The following is a 15,420-nucleotide window of genomic DNA, read 5'->3' as shown; positions in this document are numbered from 1 at the left end:
GCCAGCTGGGTCCTTATTGGTTTCCTCAGTCACCTGATCCTGCTGGGCTGAAAGCTGCAGTTCACCATCTCAGTGTTTCCAGAGGTGGCACCATAGAGTTTCAGCAATCAGGCGAGCAGTTCCCTCTGCCTGCACACTGCCCAGTGGTGCAAAGAGTAAATGGGCTGGGCTGTCTTAAGTGCCCAATTTGAGATTCCAAGGACCTTGGAGAAAAAATTGGGGGGGGGGGGGGTTCCCCAATGAGATGTTTAGTAAAAAAAGAGTTTGCAATAAAGGTGAGGGGATATATATCAGATTTAAAGATACAGGGACGGATAGGTCAGTATCAAAAACAAGAAAAATATTTTTCAGTGAAAATAAATGACATCAAAAGAAGGTTAACTTCTATTTTATGAGGTTTCAACTTTCGTTACCAGACTTGGCAGTAGGTGCATCAATTGGTGCAGGTGACATAAGGAGGTGGGGCTCTTCAAGTTTCCACTTTCTATGTTTTGAGAAAAATTGTGCAGGCATAATTTTCTCTCTCCCACAATCCTCTGATACTTTACTTTCAATGGCTTTATTTAGGTCATTGATATGGAGGATCTTCTTAAAGCACAATTTGAAGAGGCAAGATTACAGCTCATTGAGCAGACTCGCTATGAAGCAATTCAGGCAGGCATTCAGAAAGTGAAAGAAAAAATGGAAAATGAACGACTGTACCAGGAGCAAGGTGAAGTTGTTTTATGTAAAATTTGAGGTGTTTAGTTATTTGTGTTATATTGGAAGGCCTTCCCATTGAAAGGCAATCATTGATGTTACTACAGCAGGGATAGGCAACTTGGTGCTTTCTAGGTGTTCTAGACTAAAACATCAGCCTCAACCAGCATGCTATTGGTCAGAGATTATGGCAGTTATAGTACAGAACATCTGGAGGACACTAGGTTGTTTACCCTAGTAAAGGTAAAGGGACCCCTGACCGTTAGGTCCAGTCATGGACGACTCTGGGGTTGCGCGCTCATCTCGCTCTATAGGCCAAGGAAGCCAGTGTTTGTCCACAGACAGCTTCCAGGTCATGTGGCCAGCATGACTAAGCCGCTTCTGGCGAACCAGAGCAGCACACGTTATGCAAATAGTATGGTTAGCAATTTCAGATATTTAAATCATATTGTAATCCAAGTAGTATCAAACTCCAAGGCATTTGCAGTGCAGTCTTCTGCATGCTTACTCAGAAAAAAAACTATGTTCAGTTAAGTTTATTCTCATGTAAGTGTGCCATGCTATCCCACCACTTATGGTGGAGAAAGCAAAAAGGAAGTGCTGCAGGGGTAGTTGGAGGGAGGCTGCTGGAATCAGAACCCTTCCATTCCCCAATATGGCCCCAGAATAGCAGGGGGAAGTAAGCCATTCCTGGAGCTGGGAAGAACAATCTTTTTTTAATTGGGGGGAGGAATGCACAAGCACCACCTGAGGCCAGCAGAGCTCAGCATGGCTTTGAAGCTGGTGATTCCTCTGTCCCCTTTGGACTGGTGCCCTGCTACCCTGTAAAAATGTATGCTGTACCCTTTTATAATAGAAAATGTAGTTGTCTTTTCTTGACGGATCTTCTCAATGTTTAATTTTCTCTTACAGCGGCATTGATAGCCCAAGACTTAAGTGACAAAGAACCAGATGAATATGAAGAGGGTATTACCGCTGGTTCAGTGCAGCATAGTGTTACAACATCTGGTAGCCAAAAAGGTATTATAGTAACTTGGTTTGTGAGAACAGGTCAGAATCTGAAACTATGGCTGTGTACACACATCAATCCATTTGTAGCACAAAAATATAGTGGTTTGTGTGTTTTTTAATCCAGAATCATTTGTGCTCAGTCTCAACATACTGCTTTAAATCTAGATGGATTCTAGATCCTGCCACAAAGGTGAATGTGCTTACTTGATATGCATTTGAAATCCCCCCCACCCCCGGTTAGGTTATCTATGCCTTTTCCTCCCTGGAGATGCCCACCTGTCTGCTCTCACAAGCATCCATTTGATGGTGTTCTGATTGTAACATTAGCGGATGCAGCCAATGGCAGGGTCCTTACATAGTAAGAGAGAAGATAACACAGTGTTGTGTTGTCCACAACACTGAATACATACATGTGTCCATGTGTTTTTTTCTTTCTTTCTATGCCTAGAAAGTAGTACCATAAAAGAAGAAGATGAAGGTGAAATGGAAGAGTTGTCTCCATCCCAGGCTGCAGAAGAAATTGGTATTATTGATCATAGCAAGTAGCAATAGTTAGCTATTCAAAATGGAAGTGTTGTTAGTCATAGCATTTTATTTATTAGTGATGACAGGTTTATTTATTTATTTTATGTAGAGCATAAGCAACCTCTCAAAGCAGTTTATGATACAGACAACTCTCACCTTACACCAGGGCTGCGTCTTGGGATAGTTCATAAAGCCAAAGTTGGGTATAGAGTCAAATCACATTGGGTTCAATGGTGAGTGTAATTGCCAAAGTCTTTTTTCCCCAGACACCTGCCCACTTCCCACCCTATTTTTATTTTTATTTGCCAAGTTTGTAAAGCTGAATGCACACTAGTTAAGTATGCGTAACTTGTGAGTTACCTGTGTACTATTAAATTTTAAAATGGAATAAAAATACACATTTGAGGTGGGGTGGGAAAACGCTTTATCTGGATTTTACATAGCTAAAACGAACTAAAATCCTGGTTAAGTAAAAAGTTATTCTCCTGGAAAAGATAATGGAGTCTGTTGACATTGGGGAGCATTTTGCAAGGGTGGGACATCACAAATGAGAAGGAAGACCTACCCAGGACCTACCTGCCCCACTGCAGATTACCGATCCAGAAAAAGGCATTGAATGAGGATCATAGTACTTGGGCAGGTTCATGCAGGAGAAGGCAGTCTCTGAGATATCTCCGTTCCTTGCAGTGGGCTCAGAAATGGACCAGAGGACTGTTGCCTGTGCACTAGCCCAAGTTAGTTGTTTCACTAATGTGCTTTACCACTGAGATGAGTGTGTGGTGAGCATATGTCACCATCAGAAGCATTTCTCAAAGAAATGGGTGTCCATTGAGGTAGCCTGGGCAATTCTTATTATAATTTATCAATGATAATTTGATAGGTCTGCCTTTGTTTAAGGTACTTAATTTGCCCAGCATTTAGCTCTTCTGCCTGCATTTTTCTTCCCTACACATTCACTATGTAGCTAGAAATGCCTAGAGGATGACCATTCTAATGATATTCTATAAAGACAGAAGTAAAGATCCCTGCCTCAGCCCTTTCCACCTGTGGGAATGTGGCATTCATACAGAGCCCCCGGTCGTTTCATGGACTATTGACCTGTACACCACTGCATTATTCTTCCGCTGCCACCAACCAGGTTTCTTCTGGTGAAATAATGAGTCTCAGTCAGGTTGTAAAGTCAACAACGAAGATTAAAGTTTATTGAAGAACAAACAATTTTAAAATATATTCAGAATGGTTTCTCAAATGCATGCCCGTAACCAGATGTGGCAATGTCTCACACTGTCATACTCTTCTCTCTCAGTTCTATCCCTGTCTCCCACTCTGTCACAACCACTATGTTCAACTTTTTCTGCCTCTGTCTGACCCTCACTCCTCTACCTCTCTATGGTAAACCCCTGGGCTCAGCCTCAAAACCAGGTAGGCTCCGCCTCTGAGCTTTCTCATTGGTCAATCTACATTGGGGTAGGCAACCTAAGGCCCAGGGGCTGGATACAGCCCATTCGCCTTCTCAATCTGGCCTGTGGATGGTCCGGGAAGCAGTGTGTTTTTACATGAGTAGAATGTGTACTTTTATTTAAAATGCATCTCTGGGTTATTTGTGGGGCCTGTCTGGTGTTTTTACATGAGTAGAATGTGTGCTTTTATTTAAAATGCATCTCTGGGGCATAGGAATTTGTTCATTTTTTTTCTTCAAAATATAGTGTGGCCCACCCCATGGTCTGAGGGATGGTGGACCAGCCCACAGCTGAAAAAGGTTACTGACCCCTGATCTACATTAACCATTTCCATCTCCCTATATAAACAGGTATAAAGTGTCAAACCAATGTTTCTGGCAAAATGAATCTAATGTTCACCTGCATATTTCCATTTACATTTTTCTAACAGAAACCTCCGTGCCCCAGACTTCAGAGGTAACATCTGAGCATCCAGAGGTGCAAGAGATAGTACAGAAAGCCATTGAAGCTGTAAGGTTCTCTCCAATACTGCTACCACCAGAAGCATACGCTGATGCATTAGAAGAAGCAATTACCCAGGTAAAAGTACCAGGAAATGTGCTGTTATTTCAAAAAATGTTACTCATAATGTGCATTTTCATGAATTTTCTTTTCAAATTCTCTATTTTGAATATAGGTTTGGAATATTTTCACTTAAGAATATAGGGTAGTTTAAAGCCAACAGCTGGTGCTTTGTGTACACAGGGACAGCTGGCATGGTAGGAAGGAGCTGCCCTCACAGCAGCAGCAGCAGCACTGCTGATTACTAAAGTGGAGCAGGGTGGAGACAAAGTTGGGATTATGCAGGCATATCAATGGAGCCAGTCTAGTGCTGCTACTGGTGCTCCCCTCCCAGCCCCAAACTCCCCCCCCCCGCCCCACAGCAGCACTGTTTAGGTAATCAGCGGCAATGGTGTTATTGTTGGGAGGGCGGTTCCATGGCATCATCCCACCACACCAGTTGCTTGTATACTGTTGAGTATGAATGCTTTCCCATGAGAGTTCAGAGGCTCTCCCATCAGTCATTTGAGCATCACCATTCTGGTGCACCTTTGTTTCTAATCTCACAACTTCCCCACCTTTTGCAGGAAACAGAGGCTGCACACAGTAATTAATATAACATATTACCATCCTGCAAAATGCTTCCTCATGACCAAGATCTCCCACATAATGTTAAACTTCCCAAAACAACCTTTCCATATTAATTAAAAGTTTCCTGCTTGTGAGTCCTGTCCATTTTATTGCTTTCTGATCCTCATGGCCAGGAGATGTGTGATGAGTTGCCTCTTAATTGCCCCTAGAAAGTCTCCTCTTAGACTGCTCACTGTGCACACTTACCTGAGTGAAAGCCTCATTGAACAGAATGGGACTTACATCTGGATAAACATGCATAGGACTGCACTGTTTACTACTCCATTGTCAGTTTCTACCATGGCCAAAGTCTTTAATTATTGGCAAATAACATTATAAAAATGGCAGAGGAGTTGGAATGAGAGGAAATCAGTTTTGAAAGCTCCCCCCCCCCATGTTTCTTAATTATTGGGGTAATTAAGAAAGGTTATTCAAACAAGGAATAATTAAGAGTTTACCATTTAATGCCCCAACTACGATTGATGGGAAGCGATACAAAATGTGTACTTTTTAAGTTCTTTTTAGTGCTTTTTAACTATACAGACTGGCTCTGTAGTTGGGTTTTATTGCAATATTTGTTGTTACCAAAACTGAACAAATTTGAGGAATACAGAAAACACTTGGCTGTAACAATTTGTCAACGATACCATCTGGATTCTCTGTGACAGTGAGTGAACAAAGAATGACAATTGTAAGGAGGAAAGGGGCCAGTGTGGAAGCAACCACTAACTGGCACAAATTTGCAACTCCCTCTCTTCCTTCTAATACATTAATGTACCATATGTGAGCTCGTTTTGATATGCTTGATCAGAATTCTATTACTTAAGACAGTATTCACATGCTGTCCCATTTTACCCTTACAACACACCTGTTGGGTAGATTAGGCTGGGAAATACTGACAGGCTCAAGGCTACCCGTGAGAACTTCATAAATGATGAAGATATGAACTTAGGTCTCTCCAGCCATAGTCTGACAATCTAACTACTACACTGCAATTCACTAATAGCTTCATCAATGTTATTTGTTGTTATTAACGACAGTGTTTTATTACAGCTTTCTAAATCAAATAAATACAGATATCCTGGAGCTGCAGAAAAAGGAGGATGGGTCTTGGATAATTTTCCTCCATCGACAGAACACTGGGCAGCTTTGGTAGAAAAAGAACTTCTACCAGATACTGTGATTTGCTTGAAGAATGCTGAACAAAATGGTCGGTGCATATTTAAAATTGAATGTCTAACATTAAAGCTATTTTTGAAACAATCCTCCAGGGTGGGAAGTATATGAACATGGGAAACTACCTTATACTGGGCCAGATCATAGGTTCATCTAGCCCAAAGTTGGGAACCTTTTTCAGCCAAATGGACTTATCAGTAACCTTCTAAAGACTGCATGCCAGTGTTGGGTGGAGCCAGGTGCAAATGCAGACAGAGCAATGGATGTGACTCTTACCATTGTTGAGTAGGATATATATGCTGGAACTAGATGCACCCTTGGTCTGATCCAGCAGGCTCTGATTTTGTATATGTAGATTCCCCAGCCCTGATCTAGCCAAACAATGTATGCTCTGGCAGGAAGCAGTTCCCCAGGGTCTCTAGCAGAGGTGTTTCTCAGTCTGCTTGTCAAGTTCCTTTTAACTAGAGTTGCCAGGAACTGAACCAGGGTTCTGTGCCCCATTACTATTTTTTTTTTATCACTGAACTATCCTAAGTAGCTTGGGGGGAAACCACCTGCAAGCATCAATTAAGGTCTGATTTAGAAAAAGCTTATCTTTATTATTTTTTCCATTTTCTTGCCAGCTAAACTTCTTAACTTTTTGAAAAGGAGTTAATTGCCTATGGAGCATCAAAAGTAATCCACTAAAGGGAGAAAAGTTCCTTCAGAAACAGACCTGCCCTAAACTGTACAATGATATGTCCATGATATATGAAATTTCTCTTTAATTTTTGAAACTATATGCAAATTCGAAGTCTTATTTCATAGCATCTTTTTCTATTACATTGCAGGAAAGGTATTGCTCACTAGACTGTACCAAGCAAATAAAGCAGAAGTTGATGCTAAAATTATAAAAAGGCTAACAGACGAAGCTTTAAAGAAGAAACAAGAGGAAGAAGAAGCAAGGTAAAATATTTGAAAAATGAAACACCATTTGCCCTCTACATGGAGCTGCATTTAGGGTTGTTTGAAAAGTTGCAAGTAGGCTGTTAAGCAGGACAGCCTACCAATAACATATTACACCATCTCTGGAGAAGCCGTGCATTGCTGCTGGATTGCTACTGAGATAAATTCAAGGTGCTTGTTCTAACATTCAAATCCCTACACTGCTTAGGACTTACTTGATGGAATACCTGTACCCCATAGGCCTGCCCAGATGTTACAATTTAGCAAGGATTTCCTCTTTATCATTGCCACATTTGTCAGTTATCCACTATGCAGCAATTTATAAGAGGGTGTTTTTGATGCAGGCACCCCTGCTGTGGAATGTCTTCCTTCCACAGGCTTGGTGCCAACCCTGATGAATTTTTGGCACTAGTTAAAATCACAGTTATTTGTCCAGGCCTTTATGGAGATAAATGTGTGTGCCCTCAATGGACTGTAGTTTCATTTTGTTGCCTTGTGGGTATATTAATTTGGTTTGTTATGTATTAGTCCTGCTCTGGCCTCTTATCTGAGTAGCTGTGTTTTAAGCTCTTAACTTTGCAGTTCGTAATTGCTTTCAGTGTAAGTTTCTTTAGTGCAGTCTGTGAGAAAAACAACTAGCAAATATTATTAATAAAATAATATTAGGATTTATTGGTTTGTACCCTGTTCCAGGAATATATTTAAAGAAGAATGAGCTAGAGTTTTCAACCAGTTTCTCATAAATATCTGTACAATTTACTAATTGCAGAAAAGAACTGCAGGAAATGCTGAAACTGCAAGCTGAAGAATTTGCCGAAGAGAGAGGTAAAAAAATAATGCAATAGCAATATTGGGAATTGTTTCTGTGTGGAAGCTGATCCAGTGAATTTGAGCTCAACCACTGGACCCAATTGAGAATGCTGGTCATTAGTCAGTAAGACAGCTAATCTCAGGCAGCAGATGCTCTGGTGCAACGGCAGCAACAGAAGTTTCCCCCTCCCCAGTGCCCGCCACATTCCTTTGAGCCCCCATATATTCACTTCCCTGTGTGTGCTCATCATTTGACTTGCTCTAAACTATCTTGCTGCCCTTGAGTGTAGTGGAGGATGCTTCTCTTATTGCTGTCATTGAGGAAAGAGGTAGCTGTCAATCTGGCAGGCTTCTGCATGTTGAATGGCTGGGCAGGAGGCATCTTGTCCTTTGCCTCAAGCAGCAAAATGTCCTAGGCCAGCCCTGGTGCTAGTTTTGACCCACAAAACCCTGTATGACTTAGCACCTCAGCTCCCAATATAATACCTCCTGCCATATGCATAAGCGCTGCAAAAAGCAGTTTTTGAGAAGTGCTTGAAGATGCTGCTTCCTCTGAATGAGCATACCTGCACAAGAGTGAGCATCTTCACTCTTGCCCTTTTTTGTGGTGCTTGTGCATAAGAAATTCAAATCTCAACTTGTTATAAAGCACATGCCAAGGTAGCGTTCATTTTGGACATAGTTCTGTGCAAAATGCAGAATATGTGAATGATTTTTCAGTCATCTAATGTATGTATTTATTTCTAAAGTTTAAATGCTTCCCTTTGATAGTCACTTGGCATTGCTAAATATAAAAAAAAATATTTAAGAATCTGTTGTTGTTGTTTAGCCGTGTCCGACTCTTCGTGACCCCATGCACCAGAGCACGCCAGGCACTTCTATCTTCCACTGCCTCCCGCAGTTTGGTCAAACTCATGTTAGTAGCTTCGAGAACACTGCCCAACCATGTTGTCCTCTGTCATCCCCTTCTCCTTGTACCCTCAATCTTTCCCAACATCAGGGTCTTTTCCAGGGAGTCTTCTCTTCTCATGAGGTGGCCAAAGTATTAGAGCCTCAGCTTCAAGATCTGTCCTTGTAGTGAGCACTCAGGGCTGATTTCCTTAAGAATGGATGCGTTTGATCTTCTTGCAGTCCATGGGACTCTCAAGAGTCTCCTCCAGCACCATAATTCAAAAACATCAATTCTTCGGCGATCAGCCTTCCTTATGGTCCAGCTCTCACTTCCATACGTAACTACTGGGTTCTTTAATTCAGTATCCTATTTCTAAAAAAACAACCATTTTCATTTCAAGGTGCAGTACTAAACATACATGTTTTAAAATTAATGGAGTTGCCTTCTGAAAAGGTATACTCCTTGGATTCTGTAAAAGAAAAGACTCCTGTTTGCAGAAGGGATTGATAGCCAGTGCAGGTTGCTGCTGGAGGATGGAAAGGAGAAATTTGCTACGTTTGCCTTCTCTTTTTCCTCCAGCTCAGGGACTCGTGAACAAAGTTCTGAACTGAACCCTAAAAAAATTATAGAAGGTGCTGAAATATTTCTGTGTGAGATAAAGTTAGCTTTTGGGTGGTGGTACTTGTTATCTTCTATTCAAACAGTTACTCATCAAGGAAAAAAGAATGTCATGCACAAATGCCTGTATTGAAGATGAGCCACAGTTCTTTGCCTGAGAAAAGCATGTTTTCCCCAAGCTACAATTTGATTTCCATAATCAAACACTGACTAATCAAACATCTCAGTCATGCTGACCTTTGCCTGATGATGCTACTCCTGTTCAATATACTATTGCAGATTGATTTCACCTGCATATAACTGCATATACTCAGTTTCTATTCTCTCTCTCAAGGCAAGCATAATAAATTTTATTGTTGCAGGCATTGAGTCTAAGGAATGTTGATTGAAACTTTTTAGTTGTGTTCTTTGACTAAGAGGGGCTTCATACATTACACAGTGACAAACGTTGCCACTAAGCGTACTTTTCAGGCCTCAGAAGTACCGTATTTTTTGCACCATAACACTCACTTTCTTCCTCCTAAAAAGTAAGGGGAAATGTCTGTGCGTGTTATAGAGGGAATGCCTACGGGTGGCATGCCTACGGATTTTCCTCCTCTAAAAACTACGTGTGTGTTATGGTCGGGTGCGTGTTATAGAGCGAAAAATACGGTAGTCAGGCTCTTGAGTGTCAGACTGTGGGACCCTGGCAGGCTGTTCTAATGGGACAGATGCATGGTCTAACACAAGCACTTTCCAGAGCAATAAATCATGAATCAAATGACTAGAGGCAGATGTATAGTTGAAACCAGACAGAGGTCAAGATCCAAGAGAGCGGCTGAAGGTTAGGAGGACCAGAAGTAGGTAAGTAAACAAAGCTAGGGATGGGCCAAAACACATTTGGTGTGGCTGTGAACTCTGTTGTATAGATGTTATCATCTGTTGTTGGTTTTATGCTTGTTAGATCTTATGCACTCTTCATGATGTTATGTCCTCTTGACAAGCTATCTGAAGTTAAAGACTAAGCAGCGGGTAAAACAATTTAAAAAAGTCTGAATAGGACATTTTGGGAACAGATAATTTTTTAAAAAGTCATTGGGATCAATTTAGAAATATCTCAAGAGTGGGCTTTATGTAGATCTTGGGTGGGGGTGGGGTAGAATTCTATAGCTATGGATCCAGCACTAAAAAGCCTCTGTCCCTGATGACTTATCTAGGGAAATATCCCAAGTTCTGAACATGACTGACATCTCTTTGATATTTTGTAATTCAGAGTTGCTTTTAGTCATAATCACTGGGATGTATGTAACCATGCCTTATTTGTTCTTCTGCCTCCTGTGTGATTTCAAACATGCCTACCTATTGGAACATACATCTAGTCTAAAAAGAGAATTGTTGCCTAGTTAATAATAATAATAATAATAATAATAATAATAATAATAATAATAATAATTTATATGTCATCCATCTGACTAGGTTGCCCCAGCAACTCTGGGTGGCTTCTAACACATTAAAACACATGAAGAGTCCTTATATTGTTAATGATACTATGGATTTCTATCCTTGAAGATTTAAAGTGGCTTTGTGAACATTAGGAAGGATGTGTTTTCTTGTGCCTACAGAATCCATAGACTTTGATCATCCATCTGCATCTGAATCACAGACCAAAATGCCACCAGTGACTGAATCAGGCCAAACAATACAACCTTCTGCTTCTGACGAGACTAAAGAGAAAGAAAAATCTGGAGGTTGGTCTTCTGTACCATGTGGCTTATCCTTTTTTATATTAAAAGAAACTCTGTGCCACATTATTCTATGCCTTTGCTTGCACTTACTTTCTCTCAAATATCATTTATTCAGTAATGAAATAATGTAAAGATGTCGCTGTCAAAGATTTGTACACAATACCATTGATTTTTGCCTAACAAAGACATTTGTCTTGTATTATCTTCCTTTTCCATTTTCCTTCGACCATATCTTCTCTAGTAATAACATCTTTCTGTACCCTAGTTCAGACATTCAGGCTGCAAAAAAGCCAAGCCTTAGAATTGTACATAGCTGAGTCCTTAGCACTGTACATAGACAGCACCACACAAATGATGTTTTGTGTGAGCCAGTATCTCATGGAAACTGTGAGCTTCCCAAAAGTTTTTAGTTCTAACATGAATTTGTGTTTAAGTGTGTCTCAGTTATGTAAAGAATCCCAGTTTATCTTCAATAGTGATTTTATCTTTTAATATATCCAATCACAGAATCATTAGAAACTGAGGGTCAACTTGATGAAGCGCAAGCGTCTCTGGATTCCAAAGAGCAACAGGAGAGCAAGACAGGTAGGATTTCACAATCAGACTTTTGTGCATACATTTTGCCACACAAATAAATAAATCAATAAAATGTTACTTATTTTTATTTATTTGGGTGGTGCCATTTATTTCACTTCCAACATAATTGGTGGAAATGTTGATTTTCTTTATTGCTAACTTTGGGTTTGTCTGTGCCCTGAAGTTAGTTTCTGCAACTACAGAGTTCAATTTTACATGACTTCACTCAGGAGCACAAACAATAAGAGTCATACTTCCAAAGCTTCCCCAGGTTATTCTGAGACAGCCAAGGACTTAAAAGGTCTCAGCAGCTGTCTCTAGCCTCAAATCCAAAACCTGTCTTAAAGGAGAATTAATCACCACTGTTCCTTAGTTTTCTATTGTTAGTACTAAGTGATCAGCTAGTAGATCTCATGGAAAATGTGTGCCCAAACTACTCCATAATCCCCCAAAAAACATACATGCAAGAATTACATTCAGAGCATTTCCTTCATGTACTGTGTGAATAATGAACAATAAGAGCTGGATTTGATATGGTCCCTCTAAATTTAATTCAGTGGCTGTGTCTTCTCAGCCTGCCAACTGCGTAATAAATTACTAATAAAAATAATTCCTCTGTCAATAATATACATTTTGATGACACACCAGTATCGTACCCACATTTTAAATTCCTAAATTGCAGATAACTGTAGTAGCTTCCAAAGCATGCTTTTCAGCTCTTTCGCCTTCTTCCTCTTCCTCCACCCTGGACATCTTCGGTCATGTCAACCTTTACCATTAGTCCTGCTCTTGCATATTGCAGCATTGTATCTCTGTAGTAACTCCCTTGATATTTTGAAATCTTTTTTGAACCTTTCCTATAAAGTGCAAATGGGAATCCTTGGTTCTCCAGAAGTAGTTGGAGTTCCAGCTCCTACCCAGCCAGCATGGTCAGCAGTCATGGATGAGGGAAGCTGTAGTGCAGGAGCACCTGGAAGGCTACAGGTTAACCTTCTCTTCTATAAAACATGCAGAAGGCATAATCAATTTCTGCTTGTTCTCACAGAATCAAAAGAATCAGCAGAACACATTGAAACTGAAGAAGAACCTCAGCCACCGGCACCACTGAAGAGTGCTGCATCTGAACTAGGTTAGAGATCAAGTTTTCTTCCACCTTCCCTTCTTCTCGCCTTCCCTTCTTTCCTTTTCTTAGCCATTCAATTATCTAGAGATCCTGTGTTGCATATTGTAATGACAATTATGCACATGTCTTGCTATCTCCACCATAAATCCAGTTTTGCAGTGAAGAATTGTGCACTTGAATTGACATACTATGTAATTAATAACCATACGCAAACATAAAAAGTAACTGAGCCTCTTTCCTTTCTCCCCTTTCTTTAGCAGTATATCCATGAAGAAACAATGCAATAACTTGGCCATTGTGATTCTCAGATAGTGAGAAAAATAAATTATTAAACATATGGGGTGATATGCTACATAAATCATAATTCCAGTGCATCTACTAGGATTAATGGACTTAAGGCCATCAATTTCAGTTTATCTACTCTGACTGAGTTGAATATAACCAGCATGTTATGCTGAAAAGAACTATTGATTTGTTGAAAGCATGTGCTACAAAGAGCCAATGAGAAGGGAAAGCATTATTTGAAATTACCTTATGAGAAATGGGATCTGCAATAAAATGTTACACTGTGGAGTATCCAGTTTCTGTCGGTACCTCCCTCCTGTGTGAGGGTGGTGCCATTTTGGCTACATAAGTGTGGGCACTCATGCCTGAATATCAATATAGAGGGGGCAATATACTTCATACAATGTCAAACTGTTATCTAAAATGCAGTTTGCTTTTTTTCAGGAGTCAGGCTACCTGAATATCCTGAGGATGCTTTCCCAGATGTAATAGAAATGGATCCACTTAAAAGCAAGATTATCCAATTTCTGCATGAATGGCAAAGAACGGAAGCAGCAATTGCAGAGTCACCTTTAATTCAGGTTTCAGAATTGGAGATTGACGGGCAAACTCTGCAAATGCTTCTTGACCAAACTATTCAATCTATGGAACGTAAGTCTCATAATTATTTTTGATTCACATTATTTCTAGACCAGGAGATATTTGAAAGAAGAAACAATAAATAAATCAAGAACTCTTGAAGAGCAGTAGTGCTAGTTTTTCAAAAAATATGTAAGGGCTTAACAGGATGCTTCTGTTATATCATCATAAAAAGTTTCTTTATGGTAGGCTTGTAGAGCTTATGATCTACTTCCAAAGGTAGCAGAACACCTTGTGAGTGTCTACTTGCCAGCCTGGCTGGGGCTGTGAAAACAAAGGTCCTACTCTTTATGCAACATGCTCTGCACATCATCTACAACAATATGTAGGACTACAGGTTCCCAATCTCTGTCTGAGCTTTAGAATTTTATGGTGCTTTCTTGGTAGGCCCTCTGGCAAGAGGAACAGGGTAATGTTCTCTGGATCTGATCTTACAGTGGTCTCTGGTGGACAGCTGATGGACGAGAGCTTCTGGCTCTGAGGTTTGAACCTTAAGTGGATGATGACTCAGCCTGGGTCAGGAGCAGATAATACATTACTGCTACTGATAAACTTGTTATATGTTCAATCGATTTTTAGTGAAAGAATATGTCATGATTTATCTCTGCTGTTGCATGCTTTTATACTTGCATTTTAAAGAAAATAAATTAGAGCGTGATTATCTCTGGCAGAACCTTTTAAGTACCATGGCTGGGAATTTGGTCCTGAAGATGACGATGAAGAACAAGAAGATTTGCAAGCTGAAGCCGAGGCACTGGCAGAGGAAGAGGAAGAGGAAGAAGAGGATGAAGATGAGGAAGAAGAGGAGGAAGAGGTAAGTAACAGCCTAAATGTAAGATTATATTTAGCAATGATTTTAAATACATTTTCCCCCCAGTCGCAGATTGAAGACTATGGTGCAGTTTGTTCTCAGCCTCAATACATGTTTTATACTGTTTCATGTAAGGGAGTGCTGAAATCTGGGAGGTTTTCTTCAGCATTATCTACGTGCTATGACATTATTGAAATGTGGATAGTATGTGCATAATGGACACATTCTAGAGAAGAGGGGTGTCTCACCAAGTCCATTGCTCTTCTTGGGCACTTTAGGAGTCAACAGTACATCCTGTGGCACCTCTAGTTATTGAACCATATTTAGGGGAAAGAAGCAAAGGGTAAAACTAGTAAAGGCAGCTGCTGTCTGTTGTAGCACCAGCCAACTTAGGATGCATTTGAGATACTAAACTCTGGAATTAACATTTTGATGCAAAATTAGGTTTGTGTTCTCCAACTTTGTGCTGAGTGCCCAATAGGAATTTTGGAGAATTCCAATGAAAATGGCACCAGAAATTGCTGTGATAGCTTATTTTTCCTATGTCCCAGATGGAAATCAAGCCAGCAAATATGATTGATATTGGCTGCTGTTGTTGCTCTCAGTTCACAAATGATACCTAATTGATTGCTGCGTGAGTGGGGGTCCCGTTTGTATGGCGTTTCCTTAGAAATGAAATGTATGGAATAAAATAACGTAATGACAACGTAATTTACAAAATTAATTACATAAGTTACATAATTTTGCCACAGCAGCAGTGAGATGAAGATAGTTTTTGGAGGAAGACTTAACTGCAGCAGAATAGAAACAGTGCTGCCCACAACAAATACAGGGTAGAATGGAAATCAATGCCTTCTTACATTCCAAGTGCAGAATTCAGTCTGTCACACTATACAAGTTCATTAGCACTGATCTGCATAACACTGAAATGCAGGACTGTTTTCACTATGTGTTCA

At 40.3% G+C, this 15,420-nt stretch overlaps 1 protein-coding gene across 6 annotated transcripts in view; it reads left to right on the top strand.

Moving 5' to 3' along the window:
• AK9 (adenylate kinase 9) overlaps positions 1-15,420 on the top strand; it is a 57,187-nt gene that overhangs the window by 20,066 nt on the left and 21,701 nt on the right. For all 6 annotated transcript variants that reach the window (XM_053381644.1, XM_053381645.1, XM_053381646.1 and 3 more), the window contains 12 exons: positions 568-712; positions 1,612-1,719; positions 2,159-2,233; positions 4,126-4,274; positions 5,919-6,075; positions 6,872-6,986; positions 7,756-7,811; positions 10,908-11,033; positions 11,538-11,615; positions 12,652-12,735; positions 13,459-13,665; positions 14,325-14,467. In XM_053381644.1, coding sequence (XP_053237619.1) covers positions 568-712; positions 1,612-1,719; positions 2,159-2,233; positions 4,126-4,274; positions 5,919-6,075; positions 6,872-6,986; positions 7,756-7,811; positions 10,908-11,033; positions 11,538-11,615; positions 12,652-12,735; positions 13,459-13,665; positions 14,325-14,467 — 1,443 coding nt within the window. The remainder of the gene's footprint in view (positions 1-567; positions 713-1,611; positions 1,720-2,158; positions 2,234-4,125; positions 4,275-5,918; positions 6,076-6,871; positions 6,987-7,755; positions 7,812-10,907; positions 11,034-11,537; positions 11,616-12,651; positions 12,736-13,458; positions 13,666-14,324; positions 14,468-15,420) is intronic.

Source organism: Podarcis raffonei, chromosome 3 (assembly GCF_027172205.1).
Source record: "Podarcis raffonei isolate rPodRaf1 chromosome 3, rPodRaf1.pri, whole genome shotgun sequence".
Lineage (NCBI taxonomy): Eukaryota > Metazoa > Chordata > Lepidosauria > Squamata > Lacertidae > Podarcis > Podarcis raffonei.
The sequence above is the reverse complement of the archived record's forward strand: the minus strand, read 5'-3'. Positions and strand labels throughout refer to the sequence as shown.